This window comes from Felis catus, chromosome A2 (genome assembly GCF_018350175.1).
Source record: "Felis catus isolate Fca126 chromosome A2, F.catus_Fca126_mat1.0, whole genome shotgun sequence".
NCBI lineage: Eukaryota > Metazoa > Chordata > Mammalia > Carnivora > Felidae > Felis > Felis catus.
The window spans coordinates 53,636,989-53,653,067 of NC_058369.1; the positions used below are offsets into that span (position 1 = coordinate 53,636,989).

The following is a 16,079-nucleotide window of genomic DNA, read 5'->3' on the forward strand; positions in this document are numbered from 1 at the left end:
AGATGCCACACGGAAGGGGCGGTGTACGCCGGCGTGACGCGGCCGCGCGGGATGGGCAGGGCCGAAGCGACGACGACGGCAGCTAGAGCGGGAGACGGTGGCGCGACAGGGGCCCTCAAGCCCGGCCACCATGAGCACCAAGCAAGTCACTTGCAGGTTAGTGCGGGGGGTCCAGGAGTAACGGGCCACTTCGCTTTCCCTTCGCCCCTCCAAGCCCCCGCTCCGGCCCCTTGGCGGCTGGTGCACCCCAGCCCCACTACCAGGGAAACTGAGGCTGAGCGGATTCTTGAAAAGTTGCTCAGCTGTTCGCGGTCGGGCTTTCCTGGGCGGAGCTCGGGCTGCGGCGGGAACCGGTCACCTGGCGTGTGTGTGGCTATGTGTTTGGGATGAGACCCCAGGTCAGGCCAGCGCCGGGGCCTGTGAGCTGGAAGGACGAGCTAGCCAGGGCCGTGCAGGTCGCTGAGGCCTGAGGGTGGGGGTGGAGCCCTTGGAACTTGGAGTTTAGCTGGAAAAGGAGATTTGGAATTGGATAAAGAGACGCTAAGCGATCGTTTGCCAGTGGGGATACCACACAGGAATAGGTTATTGATCTATAATCAGGGCCTAGAACGAGCTGGGGTCCCGAAAGGGGTCTTCGTTTCCCAAGAGTTTGAAGATCTCTGCGGCCTAAATTTACAGACTCAGCAAATAAGAATTGTGCGGGGAAATAAAAATGTCGGGTAGTATTTACTGAAAGTTGGTGAAGTGCTTCGCATATTTCCAAGTGCTCTATATTCATTGTCACTAGACTTCACAATAACACTGCCAGGAAGATATAATTCCCATTTTACAATACAGGAAATTCAGATTGAAAGAGATTAAGTGACACTCTTACTGAGACACCCATTTATGTGGAGAAGTACATCGGTAATGGATGGATGGTGTAGAAAATTCGAAACCGGATGCTACACTGCGACTGCTCCTGTGAAGCAGAAAGAGCTTGGTTGTGTAACACCCTGGTTCCTTGGTGAACTTGTGGCTTACCAATCCTGGGTTCCTAGTCTTGTTGGCCTGATACTTGGACAGTACAAATTTTAATAACTGGTTTCAGTGTGTGGGAAACATTGCCCCCCAAAATCAGTTGTATAGTTTGATTATGTAATGAACAGTTTATTAAATTCTCATCTATGTTGTTACTTCTTAATTAGCATGAATAATTGAGAAGGGACTATGTAAAAAGTTTTCAGTTAGTATTAATATGTATTAACTGTTCAACCAGTTTATCCAAGGCCATGGCTTATATGAAGCAGTAGTCAGAAATTTGCACTCAGTGTCTACAGAAAATAGGTTATCTGTGTTAGAAATATCTTTTGTGGGACCTGTTTGTGTTCATTTTTATTTGTATGAAGCAAGCGTTGTGCGTAATTGTAAAGCAGATTTTGGTTACTCTTCTTAAGATGTGTCCACAAAAGAGTACACATTTGTGTAATGCTTTATAATTGAATTTTAACTCTTTATAGTATCTAGTTTTACAGAGAAGGACTTGGAACTTACTCCTAACTTCACATCTAAATGCAGGAGCAAAAACTTAAATCAAGATCATCTTGTTTTTTTTCCTTCTGCACTGAGATGGCCTAATCTGAAAGCTTTAATTTAATTTAATTTAACAGGGGCATCCTGCAGGATGTTGTTGCATATAAACTCAAGAGTGGGTTGGAATGTTGGAAAGGAATCACTTCTGTTTAAGTACTGATGTTTGGTGGAGCCCTTAAAATGCGCTGGGTGCTCTAACGGCCACATCGCCTGTAACCCAGCAACCCTCACTGTTCCACAGATTGTGAAACCAAGCCTGTGCCCTGAAGTGATTGCCTGAGGTCATTCAGCTTCTAAGTGGCCAAGGTGTGGCATCGGAGCCCATGCGCTCATTGACCCGATGACATCCAAATAAATTTGGGAAATGATAAAGTTTCTTCACTACAGGAATTTTTAAAGCTATTCGTATGTGTCTATGTAAGGAAAATGCACGTAAAAATATATAGAAAGTAAAAGAAGTTTACTTGCAAAAGGGTGTGAGGGAGTCCAATCTCGCAAGGACTGCATCACCAAATAAAAAACTAGAACACATTTAAATGAAAAGAAACTGCAGTATTACCTAGAGTACCGAGTTCACATTAGTGTTTCATGGTGGAAAAGCTTCTCACATTGTATTATCTTCACAAAAGTCTTATCTCCAGACATTGGTAACTCACAGGAAATGTCCAAGATAGGATTTATTTTGGGAGACCAGGCCTTAACAGGGTGCTCAGCTGTTTTGGATTTATCTGAAGGTGAAAAGTGTTTTTTGCTTTGTTTTCCTGGCTGTGGCATGTGATGTACATGCTTATTCTGAATAGCAGCAGGACAGAGTTTAAGTTTTGCCTTTATTCTGATATGCAGACATCTCTAAGAGATGGATGTTGAAATGCTAGGATTCCCAAATTTAACGACAAAGACACTCCATATGTTTATTGCCTGGAATGGCAAGAATGGCTGCTCACACAGTTGTGCTGTCAATCAGCTCTTCTGATTTCTCCCATGCCACTCTATCCACAAACAAGCTGGGAATTATTTTTGCTGATTCTTCTTGCTAACTATTTTCCCATGTCTTCCAGTCTGTTTTTTAAGTCCTGGTGCAGCTCTCTCCGCCCCACCCCTGCTTGTGCTCTGTGTCTCTCTGTCTTTCACAAATGAATAAACATAAAAAAAAAGTTGGGGGGGGCACCTGGGTGGCTCAGTTGGTTGAGCATCCGACTTCGGCTTAGGTCATGATCTTGCGGTTCGTGAGTTCGAGCCCCGTGTCGGGCTCTGTGCTGACAGCTCAGAGCATGGAGTCTGCTTCAGATTCTGTGTCCCCCTCTCTCTCCGCCCCACCCCTGCTTGTGTTCTGTGTCTCTCTGTCTTTCAAAAATGAATAATCATAAAAAAATTTTTTTTAAGTCCTGGTGCAGGCCTTTATGATAGCTTGGTAACCACTTTCTTTTCTTCTATGATAGAGGTTCCTTTGTCTTATCATCACTAGGCAAAGACCTAGAATTTGTTTCCTTGGAACATCAAGCTTGGAATAACAAAAAATGAGAGACCTTGTCAGCCAGTAAGTGGTAGAAGAGCTTGAAATCTGGAGTTGGGCAGTTCGGGATTCTGATCCTGCTACCACCTGTGCCACAACTTACTCATCTATAAAATGGAGATGGTAACGCCTAACCCGCGGAGTTAGTTAAGGGATTAGACAGTAACAGCAAACCATCATAGAGTGTTTTTGGGATGGTAGGCTAAGCATTTACATGCATGGTCTCAGCCAGACCTCAGAGTCATCTATCACAGAAGTCTATGGAATACAATTATTATATTATGGTTGGGGAAATTGAAGCTTGGAGATTTAAATAACTTGCTCATGGTCATACAGCAAGCTCTCTGATTTCACAGTGTTAACTATTACACTATACTTCATCCCTACGTCTCTTAACATTTATTTCAGGCCTACCACCAGGCCCAGCATTAACCCCTTTACCTGTCACTGGATCTGTTATCACATGCCGTACAGCCATAAAATTTAAGTCTGAAAATATGTAAGGAAATGTAAAGAAAAGTGACACTGAGAATGTAGATTACCCATATACTGAGATATGATTTGCAGAAGCATTTTGCTAAAGATATGCACCATTGAAAGGCATGTAAGAAACTAAATTGAATTTGTTTGGCTCAGTCCTGCGCTGCAGCTAGAGCTGCTAGTGGTTCTGTGGCTAGAAGTGAACCTGATGTCCTTTGCAACATATTTTTTTGTTTTGTTTTGTTTTAACGTTTTATTTATTTTTGGGAGACAGAGAGTGACAGAGCCCAAGCAGGGGAGGAGCAGAGAGAAAGCGAGACACAGAATCCAAAGCAGGCTCCAGGTTCTGAACTGTCAGCACAGAGCCCGATGCAGGGCTCAAACCCATGAACTGCGAGATGATGACCTGAGCTGAAGTCAGGCGCTTAACTGACTGAGCCACCTAGGCGCCCCCTGTCCTTTGCAACATATAGTAGCTACGGTCCTTTGGGGTCACCCAGGATAACAGACCCTTTTGGAGTCCCCCCGAGAAATCTCCCTACTCTGAGTCTCCAGTTATGCACTGTTCCCCTTCATACTACTCACCTCCTTCCCATTCCCCACCCCAGTTCATGTCTCAGCCTTCTCTCTAGGAAGATATAAGGGATGGTTTGACCCATCCCTTAAGATTGAATAGTTGGAAATTCATTGCAAGGTGCAGTATGAGAGAGGCCTGGATTAAACTTAGTATAACATAGATGGGGAGGGATAGCTCTAAGCAGTTGACAAGATGCTTCAAAGGACAGGCAGGATGTGTTCAAACTAGTTTTCTGTTTGTCGCTGGGGAGTGGAAATGATGACATATGCTACAAAAATAGGACTGAGCTGGCTTCATTTCTTACATAACCCTTATTTCATGCTCCCCTTGAAGGCACTGCACTGATGGTGGTCTAGAAGTTATTTTTGAAGCTGTTTAAATCTCAGCTTAGTCACTTACAGAAGTGAAATGTCTTGCATGAAGTCACCAGCTTATAAGTGACTAATTAGAAGCTCTAGTTGATGGTTAAGTATTTGTTTTCCTAATGGGGAAGAGAGTGAATGAGCAGAGTTTGGAAGGCAGATTGTCTGAAGAAGACTTACGGGAGGTGGTAGAATTATAAAAGGCACCCTTGTAGGACCACGAAGAATCTGTCCTCTTGTATGCCTGGTTAACAAATAGTATTTGGTAGAGAACCTCTGGTAGTCTCCTACTCACCTTTTCTGTTTGTTTCTTTTTCTTTCTTTCCTTTTTTTTTTTTTTTTTTTTTTGAAATCTTTAGTGTCTCCAAAGGAAACTATTACAGAAGTATTTATTAGATCTTATTTTTTGTGGACCTGTTTATATAGCCACTTTGAGCCTGTTCTCGTCCGGTATTTATGAGTTTACTAATCATGGTAGTAATCTGTCTTTCTTTGTCATTCGAGTTGGCTCTTGGTGCTGATTTTTTTTTTTAACTTTTATACACACATTAGGGTAAGTGAAATAACCCGAACACAAACGACCACATGTTGTATGATCCTACTTATATGTAATGTCAAGAAGAGGGGCAGAGGTGCCTGCTGGCTCAGTTGGTAGAGCGTATGACTCTTGATGTTGGGGTCATGAGTTCAAGCTGGTCCACGAAGGAAGGCCGCTGGAAACAATTCAGTGCAAAAGGTGGGCTACAGTGTTTTTGACAGGGGCCACAGCATGGGTAAAGGCGGAGTGACAGGAAAGTCAGTTTTGGTTGGAAAAGGTCAGGGTATCCAGGAAAATTGGAGCTGGGGACCCCCTCCTAGCAATTTGACCTTCTGTAAGTCTTCACTGGTCTCTGAGCCTCAGCTTCCCTACTTGCATCGTGGGTGTAGTGGTACTACAGTATTGCTGGGGTTAACTGAGCTATTGAAGTGAACAGGCTAGTATTGATAGTACTGTTCAGTAGATCTTTGGTATTTTTTCACATTTCATGTATTTCTCATAATATACTCTTTCAGAGGGAGGGAGGGCCTTCCTTGCCCAAAAGTCTTTATTCAAGAGGCATCTGAGTTATTAGCCCTCTCTAAAAAAGATAAATTGTGAAAATCACAAAGAAGAAGGAGGAAATGGGTAAAACCAGAAGGTTGTGAGTTGATAATGTGGAAGCTGGTGCTGGGACATCTTGAGAGTTCATTCTGCCATTTGGTTTACTTTTGTATATGTTTCATATGTGTTTGGAATTCTCCATAAAATGTCTTTTTAAATAAGTTAAAACATGGGTTCACAGATAAAGCTCCTTTACAAAGCAGCCTCCTAACAGGCTCTTCCCCTGCACTTTCAGTCCTCTTCAAATCTGTCTTCCATCTTGCAGCTCAAGTGGCTTTTTCTGAAAGAGGCCTGGGAAAAGGTGTGTATGATAACTGTACAAGCATGCCCCAGAAATAGTGCATGTTCGGTTCCAGGCCACTGCAGTAAAGCAAATTTTGGAATCAAGTGAATCAAGTGAATTTTTTGGGTTTTCCGGTGCATGTAAAAGTTATGTTTATCCTGTAGTCTATAAAATGTGCAATAGCGTTATGTCTAAAACACCATGCACATGCCTTCATTTAAAAATACTTTTAGGAGTGCCTAAGTGGCTCAATTGTTTAAGCATCTGACCTCTTGATCTCACTCAGGTCATGAGTTCAAGCCCCACATCAGGCTCTGCACTGATAGCATGGAATCTGCTTGGGATTCTCTTTCTCCCCCTCTCTTTGCCCCCCCTCACTTGCTCGCTCTCTTTCCCTCAAAAATAAATAAGTGAACTTAAGGGGAAAAAAAAGACAAAAATGAAATTTGCCCCATTGACTCTCTTTTTATAAACCATTTCTCTGCAGCATGTGATGCTGTGTGATAGCATTTTACCCACAGCAGCACTTCTTTAAAAATTGGGAGTCCAGGGGCACCTTGGTGGCTCAGTCAGTTAAGCATCAGACTTCAGCTCAGGTCCTGATCTCATGGTTTGTGAGTTCGAGCCCTGCATCGGGCTCTGAGCCTGGAGCCTGCTTCGGATTCTGTGTCTCCCTCTCTCTCTGCCCCTCCCCCTCTTGTGCTCGCGCGCGCGCTCTCTCTCTCTCTCTCTCTCTCTCTCTCTCTCTCTCTCTCTCAAACATAAATAAAATGTATAAATAAATAAATAAATTGGGAGTCTATCCTTTCAAACTCTGCCACTGTTTTATCAACCAAGTTTATGTAATATTCTAAATCCTTTGTTGTCATTTCACCAATCTTCACAGCATCTTCACCAGGAATAGGTCTCCCAAAATCACCTTCTTTGCTCATCCATAAGAAGCAACTCCTCGTCTGTTTTAAGTTTTATCATGAGATTGCAGCAATTCAGTCCCATCTTCAGGCTCCGTTTTTTTTTTTTTGTTTTTTTTTTGTTTTAATGTTTATTTATTCTTGAGAAAGAGACAGAGCAGGAGCAGGGGACGGGCAGAGAGAGAGGGAGACACAGAATCTAAAGCAGGCTCCAGGCTCTGAGATGTCAGCACAGAGTCCGGTACAGGGCTCTAACCTTCGAACTGAGAGATCATGACCTGAGCTGAAATCCAGTTCTTAACCCACTGACCCATCCAGGTTCCTCTCTCTCTCTCTCTTTTTTTTTTTTTAATTTTAAAACTGCTTATTTTTGAGAGAGACAGATAGACAGGATCTGAAGTGGGCTGTGTGCTGAGAGTGGAGAACTGACGTGGGGCTCAGACTCACGAACTGTGAGGTCATGGCCTGAATGGAAGTCAGATGCTTAACTGAGCCACCCTGGCACCCCTTCAGGCTCCACTTCTAATTCTAGTTCTCTTGATATTTCCACCACCTCTGTAGTTAACTTCTTCCCCTGATGTCTTGAACCCTCAATGTCATCCATGAGAGTTAGAATCAGTTTCTTCCAAACTCCTATTAATGGTGATATTTTGACTTCTTCCCATGAATCACAAATGTTAATGGAATCTAGAAGGGGAAGCCTTTCTGGAACCAGGTTTTTAATTTACTTTGCCCAGACCATTAGAGGAATCACTGTCTGTGGCAGCTATAGCCTTACACAATGTATTTCTTAAATAGTAAGACTTGAAAGTTGAAATCACTTCCTGATCCTTGGGCTGCAGAATGGATGTTGTGGTAGCAGACATGAAAATAATAATTAATTTCGTACATCTCCAGCAGAGCTCTTGGGTGACCAAGTGTGTTGTCAATGAGCAGTAATGTTTTGAAAGGAACCTTTTTTCTGAGCAGTAGGTCTCAATAGTAGACTTAAAATATTCCGTAAACCACACTGTAAACAGTTGTGCTGTCATCCAGTCTTTGTTGTTCATTCATAGATCACAGGCAGAATAGATGTAGCATAATTCTAAAGGGCCCTGGGGTTTTCATAATGGTACATGAGCACTGGTTTCAACCTCAAGTCACCAACTGCATTAGCTCCTAACAAGAGAGTCGGCCTGTCCTTTGAAGCTTTGAAGCCAGGCATTGACTTCTCTCTAGCTAAGAAAGTCCTAGATGGCATCTTCTTCCAATAGAAGGCTGTTTTGTTTTTATTGAAAATCTGTTGTTTAGTGTAGCCACCTTTGTTAATGATCTCATCTAGATCTTCTGGATAATGTGCTGCAGCTTCTACATCAACACTTGCTGCTTTACCTTACACTCTTATGCAATGGAGACAGCTTCTTTCCTTTAACCTCATGAACCAACCTCTGCTAGCTTCAGACTTTTCTTTCTTTCTCCCTCCCTCTATCTATCTATCTATCTATCTATCTATCTATGTTTATTTATTTTGAGAGAGAGCATGCACACACGCTAGGAAGGGGCAGAGAGAGAGAGAGAATCCCAAGCAGGCTCCACACTTAGCGCAGAGCCCCATGTGAGGCTCAGTCTCATGACTGCAGGATCACAACCTGAGCCAATTCCAAGAGTCAGACACTTAACTTGAGCTACCCAGGTGCCCAGCTTCAGACTTTTCTTCAGCAGCTTTCTCTCCTCTCTCAGCCTTCACAGAATTGAAGAGAGTTAGGGCCTTGTTGTCAATTAGGCTTTGGCTGGTGTTATCTTCTCTCCATCCTAAAACTTTCTCCGTATCAGTGCTCAGGCTGTTTGGCTTTCTTATCATTTGTGCGTTCACTGGAGTAGCACTTTTAATTTTCTTCAAGAACTTTTCCTTTGCATTCACAACTTGGCTAAATGTTTGGTGCAAGTGGCCTAGCTTTTGGTTTTTCTCAGTTTTTGACATGCCTTCCTCAGTAAGCTGAATCATTCCTAGCTTTTAGGGTAAAGTGGGAAACTTAGGACTCTTCATTTCACTTGAACACTTAGAGGCCACTGTAGGGTTATTAATCGGCTTGATTTCAATACTGTGTGTCAGGAAACAGGGAGCCACCCAAAGGAAGGAGAGAGAGATGGGGAACGGCCTGTTGGTGGAGCAGTCAGAACACACACATTAATTGATTAAATTTGCCATCTCATATAGACATGGTTCATGGTACCTCAAAACAATTACAATAGCACCATCAAAGGTCACTGGTCACAGATCACCGTAACATATAATAATAATAAAAAAGTTTAACGTCTTACAAGAATTACCAAAATGTGACACAGACATATGTGAGTAAATGCTATTGGAAAATGGCACCAACAGACTTGCTCGAAGCAGGACTGCCACAAACCTTCAATTTGTAAAATGCAGTATCTGCAAAGCACTATAAAGCAAAGTATGCCTGTAAACAGTTTTCTTTATGACAGAACTCTCAGAACCTTTCCTCTGCTACTCTCTGTTGTAAATCTCTAAGAAAGACTAGATTGTGCCATTTCCTAAGTTGGCTTGACCATTTGTTATCTCTTGTTTTGAGATGCACTCATCAGTGTCTCAGCTGACATAGGGTAAGTTGGAGCACAGTTAAATGATACTCCAGCGTCATCTCTCGGCAGGCCTGTTTGAACCCCCTACAGTGCCTCTCTTCTGTGCATTTTTCTTGCTGTTCTCTCTTTCCTCTCTCCCACTGGCATCCCTACCACTTTGCAGACTCTGCTTGGACCTGACCTCCTCTGGGATGTTGCCCTCTCTCAGCCCATGGTATGTGTCTCCTCAGCACTCTGCATGCTTTGTGATAAGGCACAGGTCACTTTTATAACGTCAGCTTAGTTGTCATTGTTCTTTACTGGACTTTAATGAGAGCTGGACTTTGGGGGTACCTACTGTGAGATAGGTTCTGTACTGAGCATTTTATATATTTTTTAACCATACCCTTGCCAATGTGTATGTTTTTAAAACTAAAATAACCATATATTATTACAAAAGCAGTATATGTTCATGGTAGAAATGTTAGAACATACAGATCAGGAAAAAGAAGAAAGTAAATATACTTTACCCACAAAGATTGCCTCTCTTAATATGTTATCATATATTGGAGCACCTGGGTGGCTCAGTGGGTTGAGCTTCCGACTTCAGCTCAGGTCGTGATCTCACAGTTTATGAGTTCAAACCCCACATCAGGCTCCATGCTAACAGCTCAGAGCCTGGAACCTGCTTTGGATTTTGTGTCTCCCTCTCTCTCTGCCCCTTCCCCGCTCACACTCTGTCTCTCTCCCTCTCAAAAACAAGTAAACATTTAAAAATATGCTATCGTATATCTTTCTGGATTGTTTTCTAAAATCTATTTATTTATTTTGAGGGTGGTGGGAGGAGCAGAGAGGGAGGGAAAGAGAATCCCAAGCAGGCTTCATGCTCAGCACAGAGCCTGATGCGAGGCTCAATCTCACACACTGCGAGATCATGACCTGAGCCAAAGTCGGATGCTTACCCTACTGAGACACTCACTCGCCCCTATAAATGCTGTTTTATAATCTGCTTTTTTGTTAATAATCTTGAACTTTCCATGTCAGTAAGTTTTCATTTTATCTTAGTCCATACTCAGATTTCTCCATTTGTTCCGAACATGTCTTTTACATCTGGTTTGTTCACACTGGAATATAATCCTGGACTAAACATTGCATCGGGTTCTTATGTACCTTATGTAATGTCTACTAACCTAGCACAGCTCCCTCCTTTTTAAATTTTTCTTAACAGCTTTATGGAAGTATAATTTACATACCATAAAATTTACCCATTTTAAGCGTACAAGTCAATGATTTTTAGTAAATTTAGAGTTTTATAAGACCACAATTAAACTTTAGAAAATTTTCATCACCTCAGAGTTACCCCTCCTGCCCATTTGCAGTCACTCTGCATTACCCCTTCTCCCAGCCTGAGGAACCACTTGCCTACTTTTTGTCCCTATGGATTTGCACCCCCGACCTTTTTTTAAAATGTCAGCTCTGTGCCCAAAATGGGGCTTGAACTCATGACCCCAACATCAAGAGTCATACGCTCTACCAACTGAGCCAGCAGGCACCTCTGCCCCTCTTCTTGACATTACATATAAGTAGGATCATACAACATGTGGTCGTTTGTGTTCGGGTTATTTCACTTACCCTAATGTGTTTGAGGTTCACCCACGTTATAGCATGCATCAGTGCTTCACTCTTTTATTGCCAAATAATTCCCATTGTATGGATATATTACATTTTGCTTATCCATTCACCAGTTGATGGAATTGTAAAAGTTTACACTTTCTGGCCGTTATGAATGATGCTTATATGAACATTCATGTACAAGTATTTGTGTGAACATACGTTTTTATTTTTCTTGTGTAAACACCCAAGAGTAGAATTACTGAGTCATATGGTAAATTTAAGTTTTAAAAAAAACACCAAACTGTTTTTCCAAACTCAGGTTCCCTCTACTCCTTCCATGATACTTACTTGTTAAAGAAACCTGGCCCATGTACCGCCTCTTCTTTTATATTTATCTGATTGCTTTCTCGTGATGGCTTTTAGCTTGTTCTCAGTCCCCTGCATTTCCTGTAAACTGGGGGTTAGATCTGGAGTTTTGTTGGATTCAAGTTAAATTTTTTTGTCTAGAATGTATCACAGGCTATGCTGTGTACTTAATCCATATTGGGTCACATCAGCAGACACGTAATATTTCAACTTCATTTTGTTCCATGTAGATACTGGGTCCAGCATTATTTGTTGAAAAAACCATTCTTTCCCCCCATTGAGTTACGCAGACAAGTTTACCAAAGTCAATTGACCATGTGTATGTGACTATTTACAAGTTCTTTAAAGAGATTCCCTCAGCCTCCTTGAACTCCAGTCTGTGTCTGTTCAGCTCAGCAAGACTGCTGTGCTCTGCTTGGGGTTCATCTCCTTGCACCAAGGCCCAGAGTGTGCCTCTAGCAGAAAGCCAGGCTGAATGTGGGCTTACCTCATTTCCCTTCTCTCAAGGACCAGTCTTGTGTTGCCTTTTGTTCCTGTCTCAGAGCAGTTGTTTCCTATATTGCGTTCTGCTTTCTAGTTTTTTTGTTTGTTTGTTTGTTTGTTTGTTTTTGCAACAGAGAGAGACAGAGCATGAACGGGGGAGGGTCAGAGAGAGAGGGAGACACAGAATCGGAAGCAGGCTCCAGGCTCTGAGCCATCAGCCCAGAGCCCAACGCGGGACACGAACCCACGGACCGCGAGTGACCCGAGCTGAAGTCGGACGCTCAACCGACTGAGCCACCCAGGCGCCCCTGTTTGTTTGTTTTTAATTGGAGGGCTCTTTCATAGCTAGAAGCAAAAATCTGTTCTTTCTTCTTCTCTGTGTTTCAGTTTGAATAGTTGCTGTTGCTGTGTCTTCAGGTCTTCTGAAATGTTCCTTTGTACTCTCTAATTTACAGTAAGTTCTTGCAGTGTAATCTGCATTTCAGATATTGTAGTTTTCACTTCCAGAAGTTCCACTTAGTTCTTTTTTATATCTTCCATTTCTTTCATACTCAGCATAATTGAACATATTTATGATCTTTGTTTTTAAAGTCCTTGTCTACTGATTCCATCATCTGTCATTCCTGTTATTGACTAATTTTTCTCCTTGGTTATGGGTCACATTTGTCTGCTTTTTGGCATCTCTAGTAATTTTTTATTGGATGCCATTGTGAGTGTTTTTGAGCATTTGGATTTTATGGTCTTCCTTCAAAGACTGTTAAAGTAGGTTTTGTCTGACAGTTATTTGCTGTCAGCTTGATCCTTTTGAAGCTTGTTTTTAAGCTTTATTAGGGTGGGTCTAAAATACTCTTGGGGCACCTGGGTGACTCAGCTCATGATCTCACGGTTCATGGGTTCGAGCCCTGCGTTGGGCTCTGTGCTGACAGCTCAGAGCCTGGAGCCTACTTCAGATTCTGTGCTTTCCTCTCTCTCTCTCAAAAATAAATAATAAACATTAAAAAAAAAAAAACTTTTTAAAATTACTCTTTACTTTAGGACTCTTTACCCTTATTACCAAGGCTCTCTCTACCTTGGGATCTCTCTACCATTTGCCAGGTGTCTCTACTCTGGCTGGACAGAATTAGAATGCTTCCCAGTTACTTCTTCAGGACCAGAATTAGACCTCTTGGTGGAACATCTTATATATTTCTTTTGGTGCTGCACTCCGTTACTTGATCTTTGCCACAACCCAGTAAAGTAGGAAGTGTAATTTTCATTTTCTAGATGGAAGTAGTGAGGCATAGGGAAGTTGGTTTTGTGGCTTGCTCATAGGTGGCAGGGCTGGATCTTGGGCTCAGGTCTTGCAATTCCATTACAACCATACGCTTTAAACCCTGTGAGAACAGAGAGAACAGATTTTCAGAGAGCATTTTCTCAGTTTTGAGGCTCACATTTACATATGCAACACCTCAAATCAAGAGGGTTATCTGGAAACAGAAATTTATGGGATCATTTTTCTTCCAGAAGTCTCGTTGAATTAGTTGTGTGTCCAAAATCACTGTCCTAGAATCCAGGAAATATGGACATCTCCAGTGCCTAATAGAGCCTTGATACATAATATATGCATAATAAGCATTTATATGCTAGGCTTAAGAATATGGGGATCTTACAAAGTAAAGTTTTAGAAAGCTTCTAAAAGTTTTATGCCTCTGCTTGTCTCTTCAGGTATTTTATGCATGGTGTGTGTCGGGAAGGAAACCAGTGCCTGTTCTCACATGACTTGGCCAACAGCAAGCCATCCACCATCTGCAAGTACTATCAGAAGGGCTACTGCGCCTATGGGACTCGTTGCAGGCAAGGGCTCCACAGCTACTCCCAGCTTTTCTCCCAAGTTAACTACTGTCAGGGATTCAGATTCCTCACGTGGAGTGTGGGTATTGATGAGAGGAAAGATTTAATTTGAAAGTAATATGACAACAAAAAGTATGGCAAAATCATTTTGAAATCTCAATTTTATTGCCATGAAAATAATTGTAATTTTTCAAAATCACTTTTCAGGCCTTATTCTTATGGGTTTCTAGTTATAAAATCGCACTCACAGTGTGTATCTCTTGCTTTTTTCCCCACTTAACATGTCCAAGTTTTTCCCTAAGCTGCTACTTTATTTCCTAAATGTAATTTTATGTTTCATAGTGCTAACATACCATCATCTGATTCACTAATCCTCTCTTAGATATTTAAGTGGTTTCCTGGTTTTTTTTGCTATGAGTACCCCTGCAGTGAACATATATATGCATATAGAGTCTGCCCTTTTTCCACTGACATCTGTAGGCAAGTTTTGTGAATTCTAAACAGAAAAACATGCCAAAACTCAGTTCAAGTGCTTTTATGGTGAAGAGCTGATCTATTCTTTCCTGTGCCGCCTGGAGGGTGGTAGAAATTGCCCCTGCCCCACCGGCAGGTGCCCCAGAGAGACAGTCCAGGAAAGGCCCGCCCGGCTGTTACATTGGCCATCATTAACATTTTGGGGACACCTGCCAGAAGAACACTGGCTTGGATCTCAGAAGATTTCAGTTCAGCGTCTGGCTGGACTTTTGGGGATGTCTGTGTGTGGTGTGGGTTATTTTGTCTGTCCCACGCACATCCCACAAGGCCACTTAAGTGTGGGTGATAGATAGCAATGTACCACTCAGTCTGAATTGCCAGGCATTTTGTACTAATTGATAAGCTTTTGGGAAAACTTTTCAATTAGTAATAATTGCACGTCAGATAAACCTCATTGGCTGCAATACTGCCACTGCGCAAAGCTAATTGATAAGCTTTTTCTCACTTTTCTTTAAGGATTTTTTTTTTAGATTTATTTATTTATTTATTTTTTAGAGAAAGAGAGTGTGAACAGTGGGGGGGCAGAGAGAAATGGAGAGAGAGAATCCCAAGTAGGCTCCGTGCTGTGAGCATGGAGTCCGACACAGGGCTCTATCTCATAAACCGTGAGATCATGACCTGAGCCGAAATCAAGAGTCAGATGCTTAACTGACTGAGCCACCCAGGGTCCCCAAGCCTTTTATCATTTAAAATATGGGAAATGATTGTCTCACTCTCCACCTCCACAAAAGGAGAAGAAAGGATGTTCCATGTGCAGGTCGTGTGTCCCTCATATGTTTGCTGTGTGTTTTGTTTAGATACGATCACACGAGACCTTCTGCTGCAGCTGGTGGTGCTGTGGGCACTGTGCCCCATGGCGTGTCCTCCCCGGGTTTCCATAGTCCTCACCCTGCTTCTGACCTCACTGCATCTATTGTGAAAACTAACTTACATGAGCCTGGGAAACGTGAAAAGAGAACACTGGTACTTCGAGACCGAAGTGAGTGAGCAGAGTGAAAAGCAGTCTCGGTTGTTCGTCATGCTCCTTTCTGGCCCTCTCTTGTCAGAGGGCTCCTAATCTGGTCCCCTCCAAGCTGTTCAAGGGTGGAGCCCAGAACTGTCCTGAGAGCAGCTGCATTTGGCTGCAGAGCATTCAGTTGATGCAGTGGGTCTCGGGTTGGGCTGATTGCCAAGTTCGGCCTGACAAGACATGTGGAGTGACCTTTTGTCAGTTTTTAACTGCTGTCTGTATGGGGTGGTTCTGAGAAGCACCAGGCTTTCAGAGCTACATATTTTGATAAAGCGCATGTTTCCCTGTTTTACTTCCAGGTCAGTTCATAGTCTTAGTTCTTGTGCTCAGCCATTGTTTGGTATGTTAGGTTACAGCTTTGGTAATAGAATAGCATATTGGGGTTTGTGGAGGAAGTAGGCTACAAACCATACAAGTTATTTTTATTGGTTGGTCCTCAGCAGGTGAAGGGATTTCTAGCTCTTGGAATTGTGTTGCGTTAGCTAGGTAGTCTCCATCCTAAGCAAACAAGTAATCGCACTAATCGAATGTGTCCTCTCTAAAAAGGCTAGAAGCGCATGCGGCAGAGGGTACAGCTCCTGGTGTGAGGAGGGGGCCGTAGGGGAGTCAACACTGGCTTTAGGACCCAGAGGCTCGCTCTAGATTTTGATTCTCATTCACTTTAAAATGATAGGTAACTTTCCTAATATAAAGGAAAGCACTGTGTTCTACCGACTTCATTCTAAATTCCATTTGACTTCTATTATGGTGTTAAAAAAAAAATTTCTCATGATTGTTTTTTAGTGTTAATGGGTCCATGGTTGACATTTCCATAGTTGTCATCTTTAAACCGCAACTTG

At 42.5% G+C, this 16,079-nt stretch overlaps 1 protein-coding gene and 1 pseudogene across 1 annotated transcript in view; one reads left to right on the forward strand and one right to left on the reverse strand.

Annotated features, from left to right (window-relative positions):
* MKRN2 (makorin ring finger protein 2) overlaps positions 1–16,079 on the forward strand; it is a 27,859-nt gene continuing 11,780 nt past the window's right edge. Inside the window, exons 1-3 of the mRNA XM_003982501.6 lie at positions 1–156; positions 13,572–13,700; positions 15,029–15,210. Of these exons, the coding sequence (XP_003982550.1) occupies positions 131–156; positions 13,572–13,700; positions 15,029–15,210 (337 nt within the window). The 5' untranslated portion in view covers positions 1–130. The remainder of the gene's footprint in view (positions 157–13,571; positions 13,701–15,028; positions 15,211–16,079) is intronic.
* On the reverse strand, positions 14,535–14,655 carry LOC111559683 (annotated as a pseudogene).